This window comes from Myxocyprinus asiaticus, chromosome 49 (assembly GCF_019703515.2).
Source record: "Myxocyprinus asiaticus isolate MX2 ecotype Aquarium Trade chromosome 49, UBuf_Myxa_2, whole genome shotgun sequence".
NCBI lineage: Eukaryota > Metazoa > Chordata > Actinopteri > Cypriniformes > Catostomidae > Myxocyprinus > Myxocyprinus asiaticus.
This window is the reverse complement of record NC_059392.1, coordinates 4,101,691-4,124,377: the sequence shown is the minus strand read 5'-3', so window position 1 is coordinate 4,124,377 and position 22,687 is coordinate 4,101,691. Positions and strand designations below refer to the sequence as shown.

Here is a 22,687-nt window from a genome sequence, read left to right as displayed (position 1 = left end):
CGTGGATGCCGCTGAGAATAGCGTGAAGCCTCCACACGCGTTAGGTCTCCATGGTAACACGCTCAACAAGCCACGTGATAAGATGCGTGGATTGACAGTCTCAGACGCGGAGGCAACTGAGATTCGTCCTCCGCCACCCGGACTGAGGCGAGTTACTACGCCACCACGAGGACTTAGAGTGCATCGGGAATTGGGCAATCCAAATTGGGGAGAAAATCCCACCCCAGAAAACAACAAACAAACAAAAGTTAAAGGATTAGTTACAAAATAAAAGTACAAAATTCTGATGATAAAATATGATAGAGTGTGTATGTGTGTGTGAATTATCTCTTTAAATCTGACTTGAATAAATGGGCACACATGATATACATTTAGAGGTGGTATTTTCTTTAATGCCATTATCATTTCAACAGTAATAAATAAAGACTGCCTCTACAGTGAGAGGGGCGGGGCTTCTCACAGTGATTGGCAGCACTATGTCACTCAGTGACTCAATCATCCAATCAAGGACTGGCAGCATTCTCATCATCCACTCAGCAATAACAAATCACAGCGTGGTAAACAGCCATTGATTCTCCCCTACTGGCTGAAAAGAAAGCAGATTCACGTGTATAGGGACTACATGCAAAATGTAAGGCTGTAGTTTAAAATGTACTAATCCTAACTGCAATGATCTGTGAAGTTTTGCTTTGGCAATGCCCACTGATTAAAGCATTCAAATACAACCTGATCATTCAGCTTGACTTCATGACCTGCTCCTGATAAAGTCAAACATTGCTAAATATTCTCTACTTCTATGACCATATATATATGTCAAACAAACACTCATACACTCATATACAAACCACACTTAGTGTCTTGGCCGTACAGCCCATAATAATAGTCTTTAAGACATACATGTGGCAGATTACAAGAAACGTAGAGTCAGGACATCATTATCAGGCCGTGGCCTCTTCTCAGGCAGCCAGAATATCTTGCGGTCTGTTTGTTGGGATTCCACACAACACGCATTGAGCCCTCCCAAACTTAGGGGGCGCCACACAGCAAGCGTGTCCAGGATCCAGCGGTTGGGAGGAAAATGAGGAAGGACGGAATCTTCGCAGGAGGCAAACAATGGCGTCAAGCCTCACAGATGACGACTGGAAAATCAACATGGATGCAAGGGTGATCCAACCTTATGGTTCCCTACAGAGAGAATTTGCACGAGATGAGTCATAATAATAATAATAAAAGAATTTTTTAAATGTTTAAAAAATTGGCCATGATTAATGTAAATAGAACATGCATCTGTTGACAGAATGTTGTCGTTTGTTGAAGAAATCTTCCCGCATTAACAAACCTGAGGTATGAGATTCTTGTGGATTCGTTTTAGTTTGGCTTTCTTACGGCCGTTTTTAGTCACTACCGTTTCCTCGTAGAACTCGTGAGCCAGGTCGCCGTCTTCATCGAAGTACAAAGAGCTACACAACACAAACACAAATAAAAAACATAAATATGCGAAGTTAAAGACACATATTTCGCAGCTCACTGGAATACTTGATTGTGATCACAAAATTCTGTGGTCAAATAATTTTATAACTGACGATTTCCTCCATAGCTAAATATATTTCTTGCAACCTTCTGTTTCTCATTTTCTTCCTACATCAGTGTTAATTTTTTCACAGTTTTTTGTTTTAGTCATAGTTTTAGCCTTTTGACAATAATGTCCTTTAAAATCAGTCAGTATTACGTCATCTCATATTCATTACTTTTAGTCTGACGAAAATGACCATTTTAGTCAAAAAAATAAAATCTTTTAGTTGACGACCATGTGCAAAATGGACAAAAAAGTGTGTCAAACTGTAACAGACCAAACTTTAATCAAATATTCAAACATTTAGGGAAAAAATTTATAAATATTTTCTAATTTAAAAATGTATCGAACATATAACTATACATAGCCTACCGTCCATGTTGTGAAAAAAACCGAGCTCCTCAAATAATAACGAACAGACTGAAGTATTAGCTACTTTTTAGAAGTTAGTCTACTGCACTCTGAATTCTTCAAGCTTTACAGACTTATTAATTTTCCGTGAAAGGATATTACATTGCGTTTAATTATCGTCATGATGCGCCTTTTTCGTCTCGTCTTCGTTATCATTGATGAAATTAACACTGTCTTACATAATACAATAATTTAAACAATTAAATATTTAATATTTATTCAATTAAATTAACACATGGTAAATAGCCATATATTAAGTAGGGATGCGAATTATTGAGTACTTTTGTAGTCGAGAACTCTAAACCAAAAAAACGATTAATTGATTACTTGTAAACAGTGTCGGGTAAGTTACTTAAAAATAGTAATCCACTACAAATTACTAATTATTTATCTAAAATTGTAATCAGATTACTTTACTAAGTATTTAATTGGGAAAGTAATCACAGTACTAATTACTTTACTTTCGCATTACTTTCTAAAACACTTTTCCACTCATCAAATTCAAAATAATGTCTATATTTCTTTCTTGTTCATTGTTACACACAAGTCATACACTCAACACCTCACATTTCTCGTTACGGGGCCATAATTCATGTATTCAACATAAATAATATATTAGACACACGCATAACCCTATAATGTACTTAAAAGTAATTAAATTAAAAGTCAGAATCTGTAATCTGATTACAAGAATTATAAAATGTATTACACTACCTTTTTGACTAATAAGTAACCTGATTACAGTAACTAATTACTTTGTAATTCAATTAGACCCAACACTGCTTGTATAACAGGTATGACACAAATTAAATGTATATTTTGTTTTATTAACAAACATTACCAAGAATGGTTTCTAAATAAGCTAATTTAAACACACTGTATCGTTTGAAAAAAAAAAAAAAAAAATAAAAAAAATAAGCATTAATTCAGTTATGATTACATTTCGTTACGTTACAATACAATACATTAACGACTTGGTTGTAACTGAGATTTGGTGAGACATTTAGAGGGAAAGTACAGTATAATTCAGCATTGCCTACAGCAGGCAAATATGCAAAGAAAATGTATTTGCAATTTACGAGTAGTACTTTTAATAGTCGATTACTTGGTGCTGAACGAGTACTCGATTATTCGATTACTTGTAAATATCCCTATTATTAAATGCAATTATGTACGGTCAAAATATACCATATCAGGGCGATACAATTCCGATCAGCCTGTATAACAAAAACCAGAAATATTTATATTTCGAAAACGATAGTTGCGAAAGCTTGTTTTCCACACTGCGCTTTCCTTCTCTTGCTCAGTGTAATTGCCACGGCAGTCCATTTTTGCTGTTTGAGATCAAGTCGCACGCCTGGAGTTGTGGTTATATTTACCTCTTCCTGGTAAACACGAAAGGCGTTGCATTTCGGATGCTCCGCACCCTGGCCAGACTCTGATCTAGGCCGTCTTTGGCAGGTTCATCGCCGCCACCCAAACCAGAGAACGGCCAGTAACCTTTACCTTTAGACCCACTACCGCCCATTATGGGCTGCAGAACATTCTCCCCCTGTTCGGGTATTCACACTCAGAACGGATTTGAAGGCCTGAAAGAAGAAAAACAGGCAATTATTTGACTTTTATTGTTAAATATTGACCTATTTGACGATGTAAAGCTGTCAGTCAAAAATAAAATATGACTACTTATGATGGTGGGAAAGTACGTACATAGATCATTTACAGCTTTTCTATATGTGCAGCTGATATGAAGTACTTAAGGGAAATTATAGCAAATATTTTATTATTATTATTATTATGCATTCAGCTATTATGAGCTAAAGTGTACCTAGACACTACATGGAATAGAAATATTTTAAAATTAATTTGTCACACCACATGACCATTTAAAATGAACTAATGAAGGCAAAAAGGTGATTTAAAAGGTAAATAGATACAAGACCTAAAATATTTTAACCTAAAATCTTGATGTTGATAAAACAAAAGTCCATAAACATGTTATAGGTTATATCATCAACCACTATTATAGATAGACGCATATTCATCATGAATTATATTCTTACACCCTTAATAAATTATTTAATTGGACATTATTTTACATAACAGATATTTTTACATCAGTATTAGAATGTAGCATCTTTAGAAAAATTACAGATTGTGTTTGACACTAAAATAATTTAGCAAATATATATTTTTTTAACTATATTTCACTACTTAAATGTTACATTGCGTGTTACTATCAACAACTAACTCGAAGGTTCATTATTTTATTTTATAATTTTCTACATGTGTGTAGCTTTCATGCTAATACAGCTGACATTATTATAATGTCCTACGTTATTTGTTTTTATAACACAATAATAATGTCATTTTTTTTCATGACACTTACTTGAATAGAGTCTCCCGATGTTACTTGAAGTGTTGCAGAAGAAATAAAGCGGATTAATTTGTTCAGATATATATTTTTTGTGTTTAGAGTCACAGACGAACCGCTGCAGATTTGAGCGTGAATCAGAACACTACAGCTTCAACCGGAAATACAGAACTGCTTCCTTGATAAAGAAAATAGAATAAAAGTTCAGTAGAATTTACAGAATAAAAGTCCTCAGAATTAATTGCTTTATTCGGTGTTCCTACCGCTAATTTGTCCAGTGATTTTTCCAATCGTTTGTAAATACTGGATAAGGATTTTTCTTAAAAAAAAAAAAAAAAAAAAAAGTAAAAAGTCGCACTCAAAAAGAGCAATTTCTAGCTTATTAAATATTCATACCCAGAAAAATTATATTCACTATAAAATGTTCCATTATTTTAATAATTTACAGGCCTGGAAATCACATTTTCCAGGTTTACAATCAATTATGGATAGGTGGTCCTCATTACATTTTTTATTTTCAATTTATTATCATTGTTTCCTTGTATATACTTTATTATGATCAAGAATTATTGTTAGAATTTTATATCATGTTAATAAAACATTTTTAAAAATGTTATTATTATTATTATTATGACTCATCTCACGCAAATTCTCTCTGTAAGGAACCATAAAGTTGGATCACCCTTGCATCCATGTTAATTTCCAGGTTTTTTCTCAAAGTTTATTTACCGTCATAGCATTACTTTTATTTAATTTCATATAATTAATCCTTCATTTTCCTTTGATAATTTCTGAAATTTATTTTTATCATGAAAACAGCTACAAAGTGATAAAATTGCAATAATAATACATTTTATTTTTCATGCAATGTCACATAATTAAAAAAATTAAGATGCTTTCTAATCAAAATATTAAATGATTTCTGAACATTTGTTCATAATATGTCATATTGTCAATTTAGTCATATTAAAGGGGAAAAATATATCATTTTTATTTTCATTTCAGAAAAAACTCAATATCTTTACATGGGTACATCAAAATCTGACAAAACAGTAAAATAATCCTATTTGCAGTTTAAACCTCCAAATGATGCATCTTAAAATACTCTTTAAAATATTTTTCTCTGCATTGTTATATGCATTCACCACAAACAAATAATCTGCCTTTCAAACAGGAAGACATCACTCCACTGAAGCAGACATTTAACTGAATCTACAGTTAAGCTACAACAGCAATATTTCTTCCAGTGTAAAGTCACTCTCCTCACACGCCCACAGTCACACTTAAACACACGCTGCTACTCCTCTCTCTCACTCCATTTCCCTTTCGTTTACAACCCCTATCATGCCCTCTAATGGATTCGACCATTTAAGGACAAAGGGTTCTTCCACACACTCTTTGGATTCAAACAAGCTGTGTATGAGTACGGTTCCTTTTCATTTTCTTTCATTTCTGAGGTAAAAAAAGCAGCCCGTGTACATTTCAGCCAGGTGTGCTACAATTCTTGATAGCCTCTTTCATCTTTTCCCGCGCCAGAGTGTAGCGTTGCACAATCTGTCGAACATAATCCTCTTCCTCTCTCTGCAGTATACGCAGGAAGTTCTGGAGTTCAGGAAAACTGAATGCATCCCACTGTGAGAAGAACAAAGAATATCAAACCAGTTATGTGGAATACTTATGTACCTCAGTTTGTAAACAAACAAAAAAGTGTGTATAGAAATGCATTTACAATAGAAGTCTATGGGGACAATATTATGTTGCTAACCCTAATTATTGTATATGTTTGCCCCACTGGGTCTAATCCAATTACAAAATAATTAGTTACTGTAATCTAATGACTTATTAGTCAAAAAAGTAGTGTAAAACATTTTAAAATTCTTGTAAATCCTGTAATCTTGTTGACACGGCGTCTAAAAAACATGCCGCTCCTGCGCGAAACGCTGAAGAAAAGTGTAATACGCAAAAACACATTTGGTGTAAACGGCACCTTAAATTTCCATTCTGGTTTGAATGAATCACACAAAACCTGTCAAGAAGATTTCCAGATGCCTACTGAAATTAAGCCTATTTTTAGGTTGATCAAGATTTTTTGTATTGTCATATTATTTTCATGACAATTACGCACATTTCCAACTGTGCTTCTAATTACTGTACTGCAATATATTTCAATTAGTGATACACTGATATATCGGTCAGGCAATTAATCTGCCAATTTTTTGCCATTTTACGATTATCAGCCGATAACTGTGTTTGCTTGGCTGATTAACAGAAGAGTTAACCTTCTGTCAGTTCCAAAATCTACCAATAGATTTCAATTAGCGATAGACCGATATATCGGTCAGCCGATTAATCAGCCGATATTTGGCCATTTTGCAATTATCGGCATCAGCCGATAAACATGTTTATTTGGCTGATTAACAGAAGTGTTAACCCTGTGTCAGTTCCAAAATCTACCAGTAGATTTTAATTAGTGACAGACCGATATATCGGTCAGGCGATTTATCAGCTGATTTTTGGCCATTTTGCAATTATCGGCATCGGCTGATAAATGTGTTTATTTGGCTGATTAACAGAAGAGTTAACCTTGTGTCAGTTCCAAAATTACCAATAGATTTCAATTAGTGACAGACCGATATATCGGTCAGACGATTAATCAGCCGATATTTGGCCATTTTGCAATTATCGGCATTGGCCGATAAACGTGTTTATTTGGCTGATTAACAAAAGTGTTAACCTTGTGTCAGTTCCAAAATCTACCAGCAGATTTTAATTAGTGATAGACCGATATATTGGTCAGGCCATTAATTTGCCGATATTTGGTCATTTTGTGATTATCGCATCGGCTGATAAATGTGTTTATTTGGCTGATTAACAGAAGAGTTAACCTTGTGTCAGTTCCAAAATCTACCAGTAGATTTGTCAATAGATAGTCAACACTTTCTGATTTCAAGGTTTTTCTTTTTAAGTTTATACAAATTAGTAAATACTGCATAAAATAATGGTTTCTTTCACTTTATACATTTTGTGTACATCTGATTTACTGTTGTTAAATTGTATTATGTTTATCGGCATTTATATCGGCCATCCTGCTCTATAGATATCGGTATTGGCCATTGAAAAACCCATACCGGTCGTCCACTAATTTAAATTTCGATGTATTCACATATCATGGTAGTATTCTTTGTACTGCCTTTCATCTATTGCCATTTAAAAAATAAAAGCAGGACGTATACTTACATTAACTTCCCCAGTTTCATTCTCTTTAAGGACTAAACTGAGGACTTTCTCATTGGGTCCAGCACACAGACGCAGGAAAAGAGGCCGTTCATCATCCGCTAACTTCCTCAAGTACACTGAAAATAATATTATTTAACATTTTAATATATTCCAGATTTGTTAAAGACATACAAAAATCAATAACCATGTGTACCATACCTTGATTCTGCCGCTCGCTGCGTTCGAACAGCGAGAACTTCGCGGGATTATCCACTACGGTGAATTTTTTCAGCAGAGCTTCGATGACCTCTCTGGCGCACGTGCTGGAGCTGATGTGCAGGTGTTTCACCGTGTCTCTGGGCAGGTAAAATGAAGTGCGATGCTTCAGTGCTTTGTCTTCCCGACAACCACCATCCAATCCTGAGGAGGACGACGAGCTCTGTGTAGGTGGGATAGACACAGGCCGGGACAGCTTAAACTGGACCTTTATGAAGCCAGTGTAAGACCCGTCACGGTTCTGAAGATGTAGAACAAGTATGGGACATGAGTGTGAGTAAATGATTATGGGAGGTGTACTGTCCCTTTAAGAAACCAGATTACTCAAAAACATGATCCACTTTGAACTTCATATTTCAACAGGTTTCCTCACCAGAACCATGAAGAGGTTACTGTTGACCTGCGCATTGTATTCTTTCACTTTCTGCTGTAATTCACTGATGGACAGATCCTGCTTCTTCAAGTCTACTTGTTCATCCTGTAGGACAGATAAAGAGGCAGCATGTAATTCTATCAGATGACCACATGAGGCCAGCAAAGTACACAAAAGAGACCGTTTAGTTTGGTTCACACGATATACAACAAATCAACAAGGACTGGCCAGCTTTATGTGGCTTTAACCAAATAAACTTTCATTTTTGTTGTTAATGAACTATCATGTAATAACAATAACTAGTTGTGTTAGCACACCACAACAATCGCAGCAGGAGACGTTGCATACACGTTTTATAAGCACGAGTTTAGGCTACACAGTGAGATACAGCTGGATGCTTTTATAATCAACTCATTGAGACCACAGGAAATCCCTCCCTCTTCCAAAAATAGCTAACAGGAAGTGGGAATACACACACATACTGTTCCACTTACACTCATGCGCCTTCAGAAATTATACAACATATTCAAACTCCCACATTAACTCTGCAAGTACAAAAGCGTCCTACATTTGTGAGATCCCTAGAAATATTTATTAGGTTATATATTTATAGGTTTCTTCCTCATCTACTTAAACAACTTTAATCATCCTCTCCATATATAGGGAGTTTTTCCATACAAATGTCAGCGTTGACTTGCTTACTAAGAGGTTTGTAGGCACTATTCTATTCTATGTATTTTATTAAAAATACATAATTTAAATCATAATTTAGATGCAATTAATAAATGTGTAATCATTTATTTACATCAATTAGCACATATATTACAATTACTTATTTTTATTAAAGTGAAATAATTTAAATAATAATTTAGATGCAATTAATTAATGTGAATAATCATTTATTCACATCAGTTTGCTTGTATATTACTATTACTTAATGTTATTAAAATAAAATAATTTAAACATAATTAAATATTTAACCATTTATTCACATTAATTTGCTCATATATTACTATTACTTACTTTTATTAAAATTAAATAATTCAAATAATAAATTATATGCAATTAATAAATAATTAACCATTTATTCACATCAATTTGCATGTTTATTACTAATATTTAATGTTATTTAAATAAAATAAATGCAATTAATACATATTTAACAATTTATTCACATCAATTTGCTCATATATTAGTATTACTTAATTTTATTAAAATTACAAAAATAATTTATATGCAATTAATAAATAATGAACAATTTATTCACATCAATTTGCATGTTTATTACTATTATTTAATGTTATTAAAATAAAATAAATGCAATTAATAAATGTTTAACTATTTATTCACATCAATTTGCATGTTTATTACTATTACTATTTTAATGTTATTAACATGAAATGATTTAAATACAATAAAAAGGTTGTTTGTTAAAAGTATTACATGTTATAGATGTATTTATTAGAAACATTTAAAGTTTACTGTTCACAAGCTCAACCAGGATGTCGGTAAATTGCTTTTGCCAAAAGCTACAATGTTGTGTTAGAATTATACTTTGCACAATCTAAAGACGCATTACATGTTTAAGTGATACATAAATAAAAATAAACCTGTTCCCATAATATGGTTACAATTATTTGATACAATAATTGAGATTTAATTAAGTTTAAAAAGCAATAACAAGACATGGACAGACTGCAGGGATGCTTTGAATTGATAATCCTGTTTAGTGATGTCATTTAGAAGAGGAAACCCCCCCACAACACACACACACTCACAGTCTCTCCCTCTCTCTCACACACACACACACACACACACACACACTCTCTCACACACACATACGCACACACATACATGCACACACTCACACAACATACACTCATATACACACACACTCATACACACTCACTCACACACTTTCACACAGACACACACTCATACACACTCACACACTTACACACACTTTCACACAGACACACTCATACACACTTACAGTCATACACACTCACACACACACACACTCATACACACTTACACACTCATATATATATACACACACACACACACACACTCATACACACACACTTTCACCCAGACACACTCATACACACTTACAGTCATACACACTCACACACACACACACTCATACACACTTACACACTCATATATATATACACACACACACACACACACTCATACACACACACTTTCACCCAGACACACTCATACACACTTACAGTCATACACACTCACACACACACACACTCATACACACTTACACACTCATATATATATACACACACACACACACACACTCATACACACACACTTTCACACAGACACACTTACAGTCATACACACTCACACACACACACACTCATACACACTTACACACTCATATATATATACACACACACACACACACACTCATCTACACACACTCATACACACACTCACTTACACACACACACAAACACTCACACACTCATAAACACACACACACTCGTACACAGTCACACACACCCACACACACACTCATACACACTCATATATATATATATATATATATATACACACACACACACACACACACACTCACTCACTTACACACACTCATAGACACACACGCACACTCACTAATACACACTTACACACACATTTCCTCTCCCATCAATACAATTACCTTTCATTTAAAATATCACAGAAATACAATACATATGTTTTAAAACAATAAATTAATAAAACATTTAATTTGTTAATAGAATTCTATAAATTATTATAAACATATTTATCTAGTATGTGAACATCATTTAAAAATAAACACGCACGCGCACATGCTTTGTTGGCAAACCGAAAGTGATGCAAGATATCCTTTAGTTCAGTTGTCTCCCGTTAAAATAGGAACATAAATTCGCAAATCTACGCAAAAACACAAAAACAAAATATATATATGGTTCATATTGTATTTGTTGTTATTATGAACACTTGTCTTACTCTGTCTTTGCGTTTCTTGGTCTTTCTGAGTGACGTGCGCGCGGTGTAGAACTGCTCGAACTCGTGCTCGGAGTCGCTCTGGCTGCAGTATCCGCTGCTCGCGCTGCTGCCCCACGTCATGTCGAACCACTCACAATCCGTCATTACCGAACCAAACCGACACCGAGAACACCGGTAGTTTATAAGAGAGGGTGTGTGTGTGTCTATGGATGATGTGGCTGTCTCTCCCTCGTGCAACCGGGATGTAACCGTTAAACTTGATTTAAAACCCCACCCATCAGTTTGCCCCGCCCCCGGATAGAATTTACAGCACACGGAATTTACTCCCTCCATTCAAAACGGACTCCGCCCCCTGAGACCCACCAGAACAAAATAAAATTGAATACAAATTGCTTTATAAAATACTGATTAAAGCGTTTGCTGTATAATAAATATGTTTTAAAAAAAATGATATAAATAATATAATAAAGTATAAAAATAATAAATATAATTAAATATAATATATATCTATTTTATTTATGTTTAAATAAATGAAATACATACAATTATTTTTAATTATTCATTATTTTTTATACATGTAAAAATATAAGTATTTTTAAATAATATTATACATAATATATTATGATTATGATGAAATAAAAACAAAATATTTTATCATATTTGTTGTATATAAAATATAATAAATATATTTATCTTTAAATAAATGTAACAATATATTAAAATACTAATATAAATACAAATATAACTATATATGATTAAACAAAAACATATATTTTATCATATTTATTATATATAAAATGTAATATTTATTTTTAAATAAATATAATACATATAATACATATTATATAATTATATTTAAATATAATTATATAATATGATAAAACAAAAAATTTATTTTATCATTTTTGTTATATAAAAATATAATATATTTATTTTAAATAAATGTAACATAATATATTACAATTATAAGTAAAATATAATTATAATAATATGATTAATCAGAAACAATATATTTTATCATATTTATTATTTATAAAATGCAATATATTTATTTTTAAATAAATGTAATAAATATTATATAATTATATTTAAATATAATTATATAATATGATTAAACCTAACAAATATTTGATCATTTGTTTATATAAAAAATATAATATATGTATTTTAAAATAAATGTAACACATTATATATTACAATTATATGTAAACATTTAAATATATAATATGATTAAACAAAAACAATATATTTTATAACATTATATAAAAATGTAATAAATATATTTACTTTTAAATACATGTAATACAATATAAAATGTATTGTGTTTGTTTATAATGCACTATTTATTTGATACTGTTTTATATAATATAATAGATTGTTGTGCTATTGTATAAGCCCTTTATATGTATGGTCTAAAGAATTACTGGCTCTCAAGAGGATATTATGTATATGTCACATATGGTCCGAATACAGTGTGCTTCTGGGAAAATGTTGCCTGTATTCAAAAGGATTACAAGCAGAAAAAAAAAACCATCATGCAAATGTTGCATTGACAACCATTGACTTTTGCTGAGTTTATAAGTTAATTTACCCATCTGTCACCCTGCCACGTTCCCCCCATATCACTTTCACTTGATTACTCAAGAAAGACTCACTTACACTGACGATCAATAGCAGATCTGACCGCAGACAAAGAAAGTCACTGTGATTATTACTCTAAATATTCCTTATGAACTAAATGTCCTATACAACCCTAAATATATTGGAGTTAAACATGCAGCTTTGACTCTAGTGGTTTAAAATACTAATAAAAGCCAGGTACAACTGTACCTGAATCGATCTAAAAAGTCAAAACAGAGATAAATGTAATTGTTCATTTAAAAATGTAAAATAGTGAGCAGATGCTTTATTGTGTTGCGAGGCTCCATCTGAGCCGTCATAAATTTTGTGGCAGCATATGGCGTGCTAAGACACAAAACCACCTCAAGTGACAGATGACAGGGCGGAAACCCGTTACAACGTTTGAACTTAAATGTATGCGCACATTAACAGTGGAGAATATCTCTAAAGCATTTGTTTTCTCACCACATTAGTGTCTGTCTCAATTGTGTCCTCGCAGTATTTTGATTGGTCGGTGACAGAATCACAGTTTGAGCTGCAGTCCAGTTGAATAAACGGTTGACAGCGGTAATGACAGGTGTAGTTACAGTCTAAAAATACAAAGAAATACAACATAAATTCAGAAAAACATAAATAATCACTGTGTTTGGGGAAAGAACAAAGAAAATCATGAAGATTTCACTTTCAAGTTTTGTTCCCAGAGTTAAATATGAACAAGCTCTCAGTTCTCTTTCTATGTACATTCTCAGTATTACAGCTTAAAAAGAGCAAAAATCAGATTTTTGATGGCATAAACAAAAAATAATCACGAAGAGGTCAATACCTGTCCATGGGATTTACTCCATTAACTGTTAAATGCATGTGTGTTTTGCCAAATTTTAATACATACTCCGGTCTTTATCGACCTGGCACTTACAGTATATCTATGACAAATGGATCTACAAAATGGCCCAATAGAACAGGATATATTACTTCCACACTGAAATTAATGAGACGCAGCTGGCTGTCAAACACATGTTGAGATACGCATAACACATAATCTGCACATAAGCTACACATATGTATTTTTACATGCACTTTTGAGTCTAAATAGACGTGCCACTTATATACTTGCACTTTCCTGCTAGCTTTGTGGAGTGCCAATGTGGTCTTTGGTAAACTTCAGGCACTCAGCAATGTTTTTGATGGAAAGTAGCGGCTTCCTTCGTGCTGTCCTGCCATAGACATCATGCCTGTTTAATGTTTTCCGTAAAGTAGACTCATGAACAGAGATGTTAACCAGTTCCAATGATTCCTTCAAGTCTTTATCTGTTACTCTAGGGTTGTTTTATACCTCACTGAGCATTCTGCAGTGTGCTCTTTGAGTCATCTTTGCTGTACGGCCACTTCTAGGGAGAGTAGCTATAGTACTAAATCATCTCCATTTATAGACAGTTTGTCTAACTGTGAACAGCTGAATATCTAAGCTCTTCGAGATAACTTTGTAACCCTTTCCAGCTTTATGCAAAGCAACACTTCTTGATCGTAGGTCTTCTGAGATCTCTTTTTCGCGAGGCATGGTCCACGTCAGCAGATGCTTCTTGTGAATAGCAAACTCAAAATGTTTGAGTGCTTTTTATAAGTCAAAGTAGCTCTAACCCACACCTCCAATCTCATTTCATTAATTGGATGCCAGGTTTGTCAACTCCTGACTATAATTAGCTTTTGTTAATGTCATTAGTCTAGGATTTCACATACTTTTTCCAACCTACACTATGAATGTTTGAATGATGTATTCAATATGTACGAGAACAATACAATCATTTGTGTTATTAGTTAAAACAGACTGTGTTTGTTCATTATTGTAACTTAGATGAAGATCAAACCAGATTTTAAGAAACCTGTTTGAGTCTCTATTTTCATCTGATATGCCATTTTTTAAATTTGAGTGATTGGATCACTCAACATGTTTGGCAGACATGGGACAATGATAATGGGTACATAGATTCAGAATTTATAATGTATAATTGTATTTTAAGATGGTTGGCAGTGATTGGATGATGCTGGACATTACTTTAAATCAGAATTAATTATGCTAATTTCTGGTGTAATGGAATAACCAACACTCCTGGAAACATAATAAATAATTTGATGAACAAAATAGCTTTTTATAGCTTCACAACTGTCCACATATGTGGACATCAATTTTAGGAAAACTATTTGGTCAAAAAATTATTATTTTTTTGCATGTTTCTTAGTGGCTACTAGTTACAAATCAAAAAGGGGAATGGAAAACGCACACCGCAGACATGCAGGGGTCTCAGGAGGTTAAACATAAATGCAGGTAATTCCAAAGGGTTCACATACTATTTCTTGCCACTGTATATTGTGTTACACTATTCAGAAGAGAAAGGTTGATGAATATTAAAGAGGTGTGGGCATAACTCCAAAAAACGGATGAGGTACAGGGGATGGAATGAGGTCCCGGGTCACGAAAGACCCGAGGTATTCATTAAAGGGTTACAAAATATTCGTGATCCAAATGTTGCTATTTTACTATGTATTTTAAGGGAACTCTTGATGTTTTTGTACGTTCATTTGGTGCTTTTTTGGTAAATTGTTTTGAAATTGGGTCTGGACAGTGTTGAAAATGACACTTTTAATATTTTCCAAATAAAATGGCTATACTAAACCCACACAATGAAATCGAATTTTAAATTTTTTGCAAAAACTGGCAAAAATACAGCTTGATTAGAAATGGTTGGGTCTGGGACAAGGTTAAAACAGTAAAATGCATACATAAAAGGCTTTTGAAGTAGCATAAATAAATGATTAAGGAATGGTAAAAAGTTTCCCAGTCAGTTTTAATGTGACAGAAAAAAGTTCTGTTAGTTTTAATGATAATAATAAAACCTCCAGGACATGAAATTGTACGAAAACAAAAAAAAAAACCTGAATATATTTGTTGATTCCTTAAAGCTGAATTGTGTCTTTTCTTTTTTTTTTTTTTCCTTTTCTCCCCAATATGGAATGCCCAATTCCCACTACTTACTAGGTCCTCGTGGTGGCGCGATTACTCACCTCAATCAGGGTGGTGGAGGATCACCAGTTGCCTCCACTTCTGAGACTGTCAATCCGCGCATCTTATCACGTGACTCGTTGTGCATGACACCGCCGAGACTCACAGCATGTGGAGGCTCATGCTATTCTCCGCGATCCACGCACAACTCACCACACGCCCCATTGAGAGCGAGAACCACTAATCACGACCATAAGTAGGTTACCCCATGTGACTCTACCCTACCTAGCAACCGGGCCAATTTTGTTGCTTAGGAGACCTGGCTGGAGTCACTCAGCACGCCCTGGATTCGAACTCGTGACTCCAGGGGTGGCAGTCAGCGTCAATACTCGCAGAGCTACCCAGGCCCCTAATACTATGCTATTAACGGTCAGCTATAAGTAAGCAATTTGTTAGTTGATTTCCCTAAAAAAAGTTTAAAGACTGGCTCTGTCCATGGCCGAGTCTAAGGGGGGGCTAGAAACTTTTGATGCCCCCACCCTGAAACGATCAAGGGACACTCCATTCCCCCGGATTGATGGCGAAATGATCAGCGTTGCCAGCTACCATTGTTACTCACGTGAACAGCGAAGACTCTGTTTGTACAGTCCCCATATAAATTCGCCGCACAGGTCACACCAACTCAACTGCGTTTGACTGCAGGGCTGAAAGTCGTGTTCCCGCCAATCAGGGTCCTCCAAACGTACACGGTCCCCCATCATCCGCACCACCTTTTCTTTGCTCCACCTTTCTAGTGTTTGTCCCGCGGCGACAGAAGGACCGGTAGAGGGCGCTAACTCGATGCGATCATCGGGCGTCAAGTCTTGTAATTCAATTAGCTCACATTTTGCCATGTTGGGAATACGGTCAGCTATAAAGCATGGTTCAGTAGATCAGGTAGCACACGGCTGGGGTTAAAATAGCGTGCTGGATGAAACTAGAGACATGATTTAGATTGAATAATCTGTTAGACCACTTTAGATTGACCCAGTTTTTTTGCATCTGGTTCTGATGCTTTTGCATCTCTAGATTAAAGCCGAACATGGATCACTTTGTGGTCATGTGTGCAACATATATCTTCAAATGTATCCGCCAGTAGTCGATAAATCCTGTATGAGATGATTTCTAGTCAAAAGAATGCCCAGGTATGTGAGTTTGATGTTGAGATGTCCTCTTAAATTTTCAGAAGTGCTTTAGACAACATCTGGCTCAATCTGTGGGGAAAACATTGAGATTACATTAGATTGCAATATAATGTGGTTATGTATGATAATAGCAAAATGTGGAGCACATCCACACCATATAACCTCTCAGTCCATTAATGAGTTTTACTATCCTTATATACTAAAACTGCATAGTCTGGGATCGCATTGAAAATCAGAGATTTAAAACAAAACAGTTGTTGGACCCCACTGTATCTGACATTTTTCTTCAGTAAAAGAGAGACCTTGATATTTACCGAACAGAGAATGAAATATTTACTGTGCACGGGCCAAACGCTTCTTTACACATTACACAGAAAGTCTATGGACTGTGTTCTCTTGTAGACATGCATATAGGGATATAACATTCCAGTGGGGTTGTGCAAACTAATCTGTACCGTGCTAAAAGCACTTAACAACATCTATGTGGAAACTGATCAGTATGCATGTGAAGGGCATTTCACTCAAGGGTTTTTGGAGCGTTTCTGTTGTAGGGCACCTCTTTTGGCTACTATCCTAATCCTGAGAAACCCAAAAGCCTGAAGCACTACACCAGAATAGAAAGAGGCGCAAAACTGGGTCACAAAAAACACAGTAATAATAAAAAAAAACCTTTAAAAAGTAGACTTTAAAAGGCTCATAAATTAGATGTGAAAATATAGTTAATTGATTTGAATTGCTCCAAATAAAGGCAAATAAATAACCTAATATAATAAAATATCTAAATATATATATATATATATATATATATATATATATATATATATATATATATATATATAAATAATTTTAACAATTATTTAATAAATAAATAAAACAATATTTCTGCAAATAAAGCAAATAAGCAAAATGCATAAATAAATTCACGTGAAAATATGGCCAGTTGATTTAATTGCTCCAAATAAAGCAACAAAAACAGAAATAATAATAATACAATATAAGCAAATATACAAATGCATTGAACAACTGCATGAATAAATACAAATATTTACTATATTTAAATAAGATGATAAATAAATCTATAAATACATGAATTGCATAAATACAATAAAAATAGATTATAAAAGCCTCCTATATATTAGATGTGGAAATATATTTAATTAATTATGGTTGCTTCAAATAAAGCAAATAAATGACACATTATAAGCAAATAAATACATTCATAAATAAAATATGCATCTATTTATTAAAATACATTTAAATAAAATATATAGATAAATAATGTGTGTATATAAATAAACGTGTTTGTTTGTTAGATTTATAATAAATAATTAGAAAATAAAATATTAATTTAATAAATAAAATCCATAAATATTGGTGCAAATAAAGCAAAGAACACAAATAAGAAAATAAAAATGCATAAATAAATACATGAAATATATATGTGTGTGTGTGTGTGAGAGAGAAAAGAATAGGCTACAGTGGAAAAACCTGATACAGATTACATGTGAAAATATGTCATTTGACTTTGACTGTAGCTAATTTACGTGCGGTGAAATAAACTTTTAAAAAGTACCATTTTAAAAAGTCAGATTATACAGTACATTTATTTTATTTTACCTTGTTATAAGTGTATTAGAAGAGCAACCTACCTCAAACCGTAACAAAACACTTGTATATTTTCAGAGGAACCTCATAATGAAAGCAAACGCTTCCGTGTTCTCAAATCTGTGCTCACGAAATCTCGAATTACTCGTAATCCGACGCGTGTATCAAACGCGTCTGCAGTGGGATAACGGAGCCCAGATTGCGCAAGGATAGAACAACATCATCCATTACGCAAAAACTCAAGTGAAAAAGTGATTTGACGCGACCGATTGATGTGTCCTCATACGAGTTGAGAAAGTCTGTACACCGTGGGCGTCCTTCGCGGTCACGGCTCGAAACCGGGTCGATCAGTTTCCTTGTCCATCCCGACCACTGGTGTGTTTGCGCGCATGCGCTCTAGACGCAGATTACCAGTTAATCCGGCGTGATGTCCTACTTCTGATGCAGACATTTCCTGCAACATTTGTAGTGGACCCTTGGGGTTTATATCCTGCCTGTGGGTTTATTTACAATGACCTTGTTTAAAATTAAACTCTACATGAGTTCTTTAGGACCTTTAAGGAAGTAAAAAAAAAGACCATTTAAGATTAAACTGATTGACAGGGGTAGATTTTTGCCCATTATGCTGATATCATGTTGCATGTAAACACCTTTACCTGCGTTCTTACCGGTTCATCAAACGGTACGCACGTGTTGTGCATGCCTCTTCACAGTTTGACATCAAAATCAGAGATTAACACGATTTTTTCAAATGTCATTGGAAAACGTTCTTGCTTAATCTGATTTTTAGGAGTAATCAACATATTGGTGTGTACATCGTCAACCAGTGTTGGGTAAATTACTCTAAAAAAGTAATTAATTACTGACAACTAATTACATCTTCTACCATGTAATTAGATTACTGTACTAATTACTCTGTCTGAAAAGTAAGTGCATTACTTATTACTAATTACTTCCTAAAACCCTGATCAACCTCGACCAGATGAAAAATACAAGGATAGACATGAAACTGTACTTTTAATTCTTTCAAATAAATCATATAAAATCAAATAAATTATTCATGAACTGGCCAAAGAATTTAAAGGGGCGGCGTTAAATTAGAAAACATACATTTTAATATTAGACGTTAAATTTCGATTTTAAATTCACTATTGTTTTATATAGAATTGTTCTATTAATGCTAATTACATCTTAATGATTAACATCAGAAGTAACTAATTAAATTACTGAAAAATTAAGAGTAATCCCTTACTTTTTTCAATGAAAAAGTAATATAATTACAGTAATTAACACGCTCACACTGATTATGCTTAATAAACCGACAATGTGTATGGTCATGTTAACCCCTTAAACTCTTTTATCGGAGTAGTCATAAACGATTTAAGAGTAAACTGATCAGAACATGTAGATGTTTGCCCATTATCCTGATGTAAACACTTTTTCTGGCGTCCATACCGTTTTATCCAATATGTCCCAGTGTTGTGCGCATGTCTGTTTACGTTTTGACAAAATAAGCTGATGGTTTCAAGTATGATGTAAACAGGGTTTTCTTGTGTTGTCGGATTTTTAAAATTAACAATTGTTTGGTAGTAATTGGCGTATTGGTGTGCATGTAAACATTATAGCTTTTTTTTCCACTTAACACAAAACGAGAATTTTTAAACCACTCGTTTCCGTACAATGACACTTCATAGCAACACTTAAGATCCAGAATATAAAAAAGTACCATAAAAGTGGTCCATGCGACTTGCGCACTACATTCTAACGCTGCCTTCATGTGCCATCGGAAATATTGTAAATACGAGTTTCCCTCTCGGAAGATGCACATGAACGCCCCCTCAAGTCCTAATAACGACAGGGAAACTTTTGAGTTGGGAGGAGACATAGACATTCAAGAATATAGTTTCAATAGTGAATAATGGCTTTATACATTTTTCTAAACCCAGCTACCATTTTATCATTTGCCGTTTCAGTGATATAGTACATTTACGTATATTAGGAACTATCTGATGCTTATTGTGCATTTTTGCACAGAGAAAATAGCACGTATTAGACCAAAATTCCATCATCGTTAGCCACTTGGCTAGCATGTGTTACTATGTCAAAATAAGAGTTACCCTGGGGCCTGGGTAGCTCAGCGAGTATTGACGCTGACTACCACCTCTTGAGTCGTGAGTTTGAATCCAGGGCGTGCTGAGTGACTCCAGCCAGGTCTCCTAAGCAACCAAATTGGCCCAGTTGCTAGGGAGGGTAGAGTCACATGGGGTAACCTCCTCGTGGTCGTGATTAGTGGTTCTCGCTCTCAGTGGGGTGTGTGGTAAGTTGTGCGTGGATTGCGGAGAGTAGCATGAGCCTCCACATGCTGTGAGTCTCCGCGGTGTCATGCACAACGAACCACGTGATAAGATGCGCAGATTGACGGTCTCAGAAGCGGCGGCACTAGTGAGTAGTGGGAATTGGGCATTACCCAAGAAATATGCATGAACGTGGTGTCCTCCTTGATTACGAAAAAAAAAAGCACTTGAACGTGACTTGTTTGTAATTACGACTTCAGAAGTAGGAAGCAGGATAATTCCGATAGCACGTGAAGGCATCACTAGTCCACATTCAGATTCGAAAAATGGGGTGTTGAAGCGCCGTGCCACGTTTTATATTATTGATGCCAAACACCATTGATTTTGTCGTAACCAAACACAATGCGTCAGTTCGAAAATACGTTATGGAGGATAACGTTGTGTATTACGTCTTAACTTTCGGACTGTTCCTCACACAAAGCTATATAGACCTTATTCGCAGCAGCGGCATCTATGATTTTTGACGTCAAGGCTGTGAGGGACAGATGTACAATCTCTTCAGTGGGTTGTACAGTTGTTTAAAGTGTTTCTAGATTGAACAAAACATTGAAAAAATATCTTTCCAAGACATTTCAGTAGACAAAATATTCCAGAGAACATGAGTTGTGAAAAATTAGATGTGATCTAAAATGCTTTTTGATACAGTGCATGTCATTGAAGAGACTTGTTTTCATTACCGTCAAAAATCAAAGATGGTGCTACTATGAATAAGATCTATTGTATGGCTTCAGAAGACTTGAAATACAGTACTTTAATGGTATTTCTGAAATACACTACTGTGACCTATTCCTTTAATTTATGTATTAATTACATAAACATTGCTGCAGCTCATGCATAAGTGTTGCAAATCGGATGCTTAGAAAGTGAAAGCTGCACAACACAGATTCACAACATACAAAATCACTTCCCATAATCCCATGTAAATCTTTAGTGCAACAACAGAGAAATGTAGTACACTTACTTGATCCAACTAGTGTGCATAACTCCTTTGGACTTGAGTTAAGATACATTCTCTAAGATTATCTCTCTCTGTGATAGCGGATGTCTTGTGGCATCAGGAAGGGAGGTGCTGGGGAGACCCATATTAGCAGATAAGAAGGTTTCTATAATTGTCCATTCTGGCTGAGTGCAAGAATTCTGCTCCGTTCAGGACAAATATCCAGTAATTGGTTGTGAATGTCTGATTTTGTTACGGTCATTGGGTTCTCAAATTAGTCATGAGTCATTTCAAGACATTTGATTTAAACAGACATCACTATTGTCCCGGGAATATGGCTGTAACTACATTTGGGACAAATTTGCATATACTGGGGACAAATCACAACAATGGCCAATAACATTAGCCAAGAATATAAACCTCAGTTTCAACTACTTGGTGTATTTTAAACATTACAAAATATTATAAAGTATAATTAATAAAGAATGCATAATTATGCAAGTGACACTAACAGGAAAAATAAATATGCGTATTATATTTATGTAATGTAAAACTGTATGGGAATTTAAATGGTAAAATACTGTTATATTTTATTAGTAAGGGAGGTTACATCTGATAACATCTATATTAGACAAAGATCATTTATCTTCATTTAATTGCATTAATTCACTCTCGAATTGAGAACAAAACAAAACAAAACGGTGTGATCCCTGCAGGTCCAAAGATTTAAAGTCTTGGATGTAAACATCAAACCCCACGTCAGCATGTGCAA

The 22,687-nt window shown here is 34.3% G+C and overlaps 2 protein-coding genes across 4 annotated transcripts; both read right to left on the bottom strand.

The window, feature by feature from the left end:
• Positions 1-366: 366 nt before the first annotated feature.
• LOC127438182 (tumor suppressor candidate 2-like) lies at positions 367-4,515 on the bottom strand. Its single transcript, XM_051693545.1, has 4 exons — positions 4,374-4,515; positions 3,364-3,573; positions 1,340-1,460; positions 367-1,185 (listed from the first exon to the last, which is right to left on the bottom strand). Exons 2-4 carry the CDS (start codon positions 3,510-3,512, stop codon positions 1,120-1,122), a joined length of 336 nt encoding a protein of 111 aa, XP_051549505.1. The 5' UTR covers positions 3,513-3,573; positions 4,374-4,515; the 3' UTR covers positions 367-1,119.
• A 673-nt stretch (positions 4,516-5,188) lies between these two features.
• On the bottom strand, positions 5,189-22,081 carry LOC127438476 (ras association domain-containing protein 1-like). 3 transcript variants are annotated; one of them, XM_051694099.1, is made up of 7 exons: positions 21,940-22,081; positions 16,455-17,088; positions 13,303-13,427; positions 8,224-8,328; positions 7,794-8,091; positions 7,596-7,711; positions 5,189-5,990 (listed from the first exon to the last, which is right to left on the bottom strand). In XM_051694099.1, exons 2-7 carry the CDS (start codon positions 16,726-16,728, stop codon positions 5,841-5,843), a joined length of 1,068 nt encoding a protein of 355 aa, XP_051550059.1. In that variant the 5' UTR covers positions 16,729-17,088; positions 21,940-22,081; the 3' UTR covers positions 5,189-5,840. The 3 variants fall into 3 exon arrangements, with proteins under 3 accessions (XP_051550059.1, XP_051550058.1, XP_051550060.1); XM_051694098.1 differs by lacking the exon at positions 21,940-22,081 and adding an exon at positions 18,669-18,995; XM_051694100.1 differs by lacking the exons at positions 13,303-13,427; positions 16,455-17,088; positions 21,940-22,081 and adding an exon at positions 11,218-11,478.
• Between the last annotated feature and the right edge of the window lie 606 nt (positions 22,082-22,687).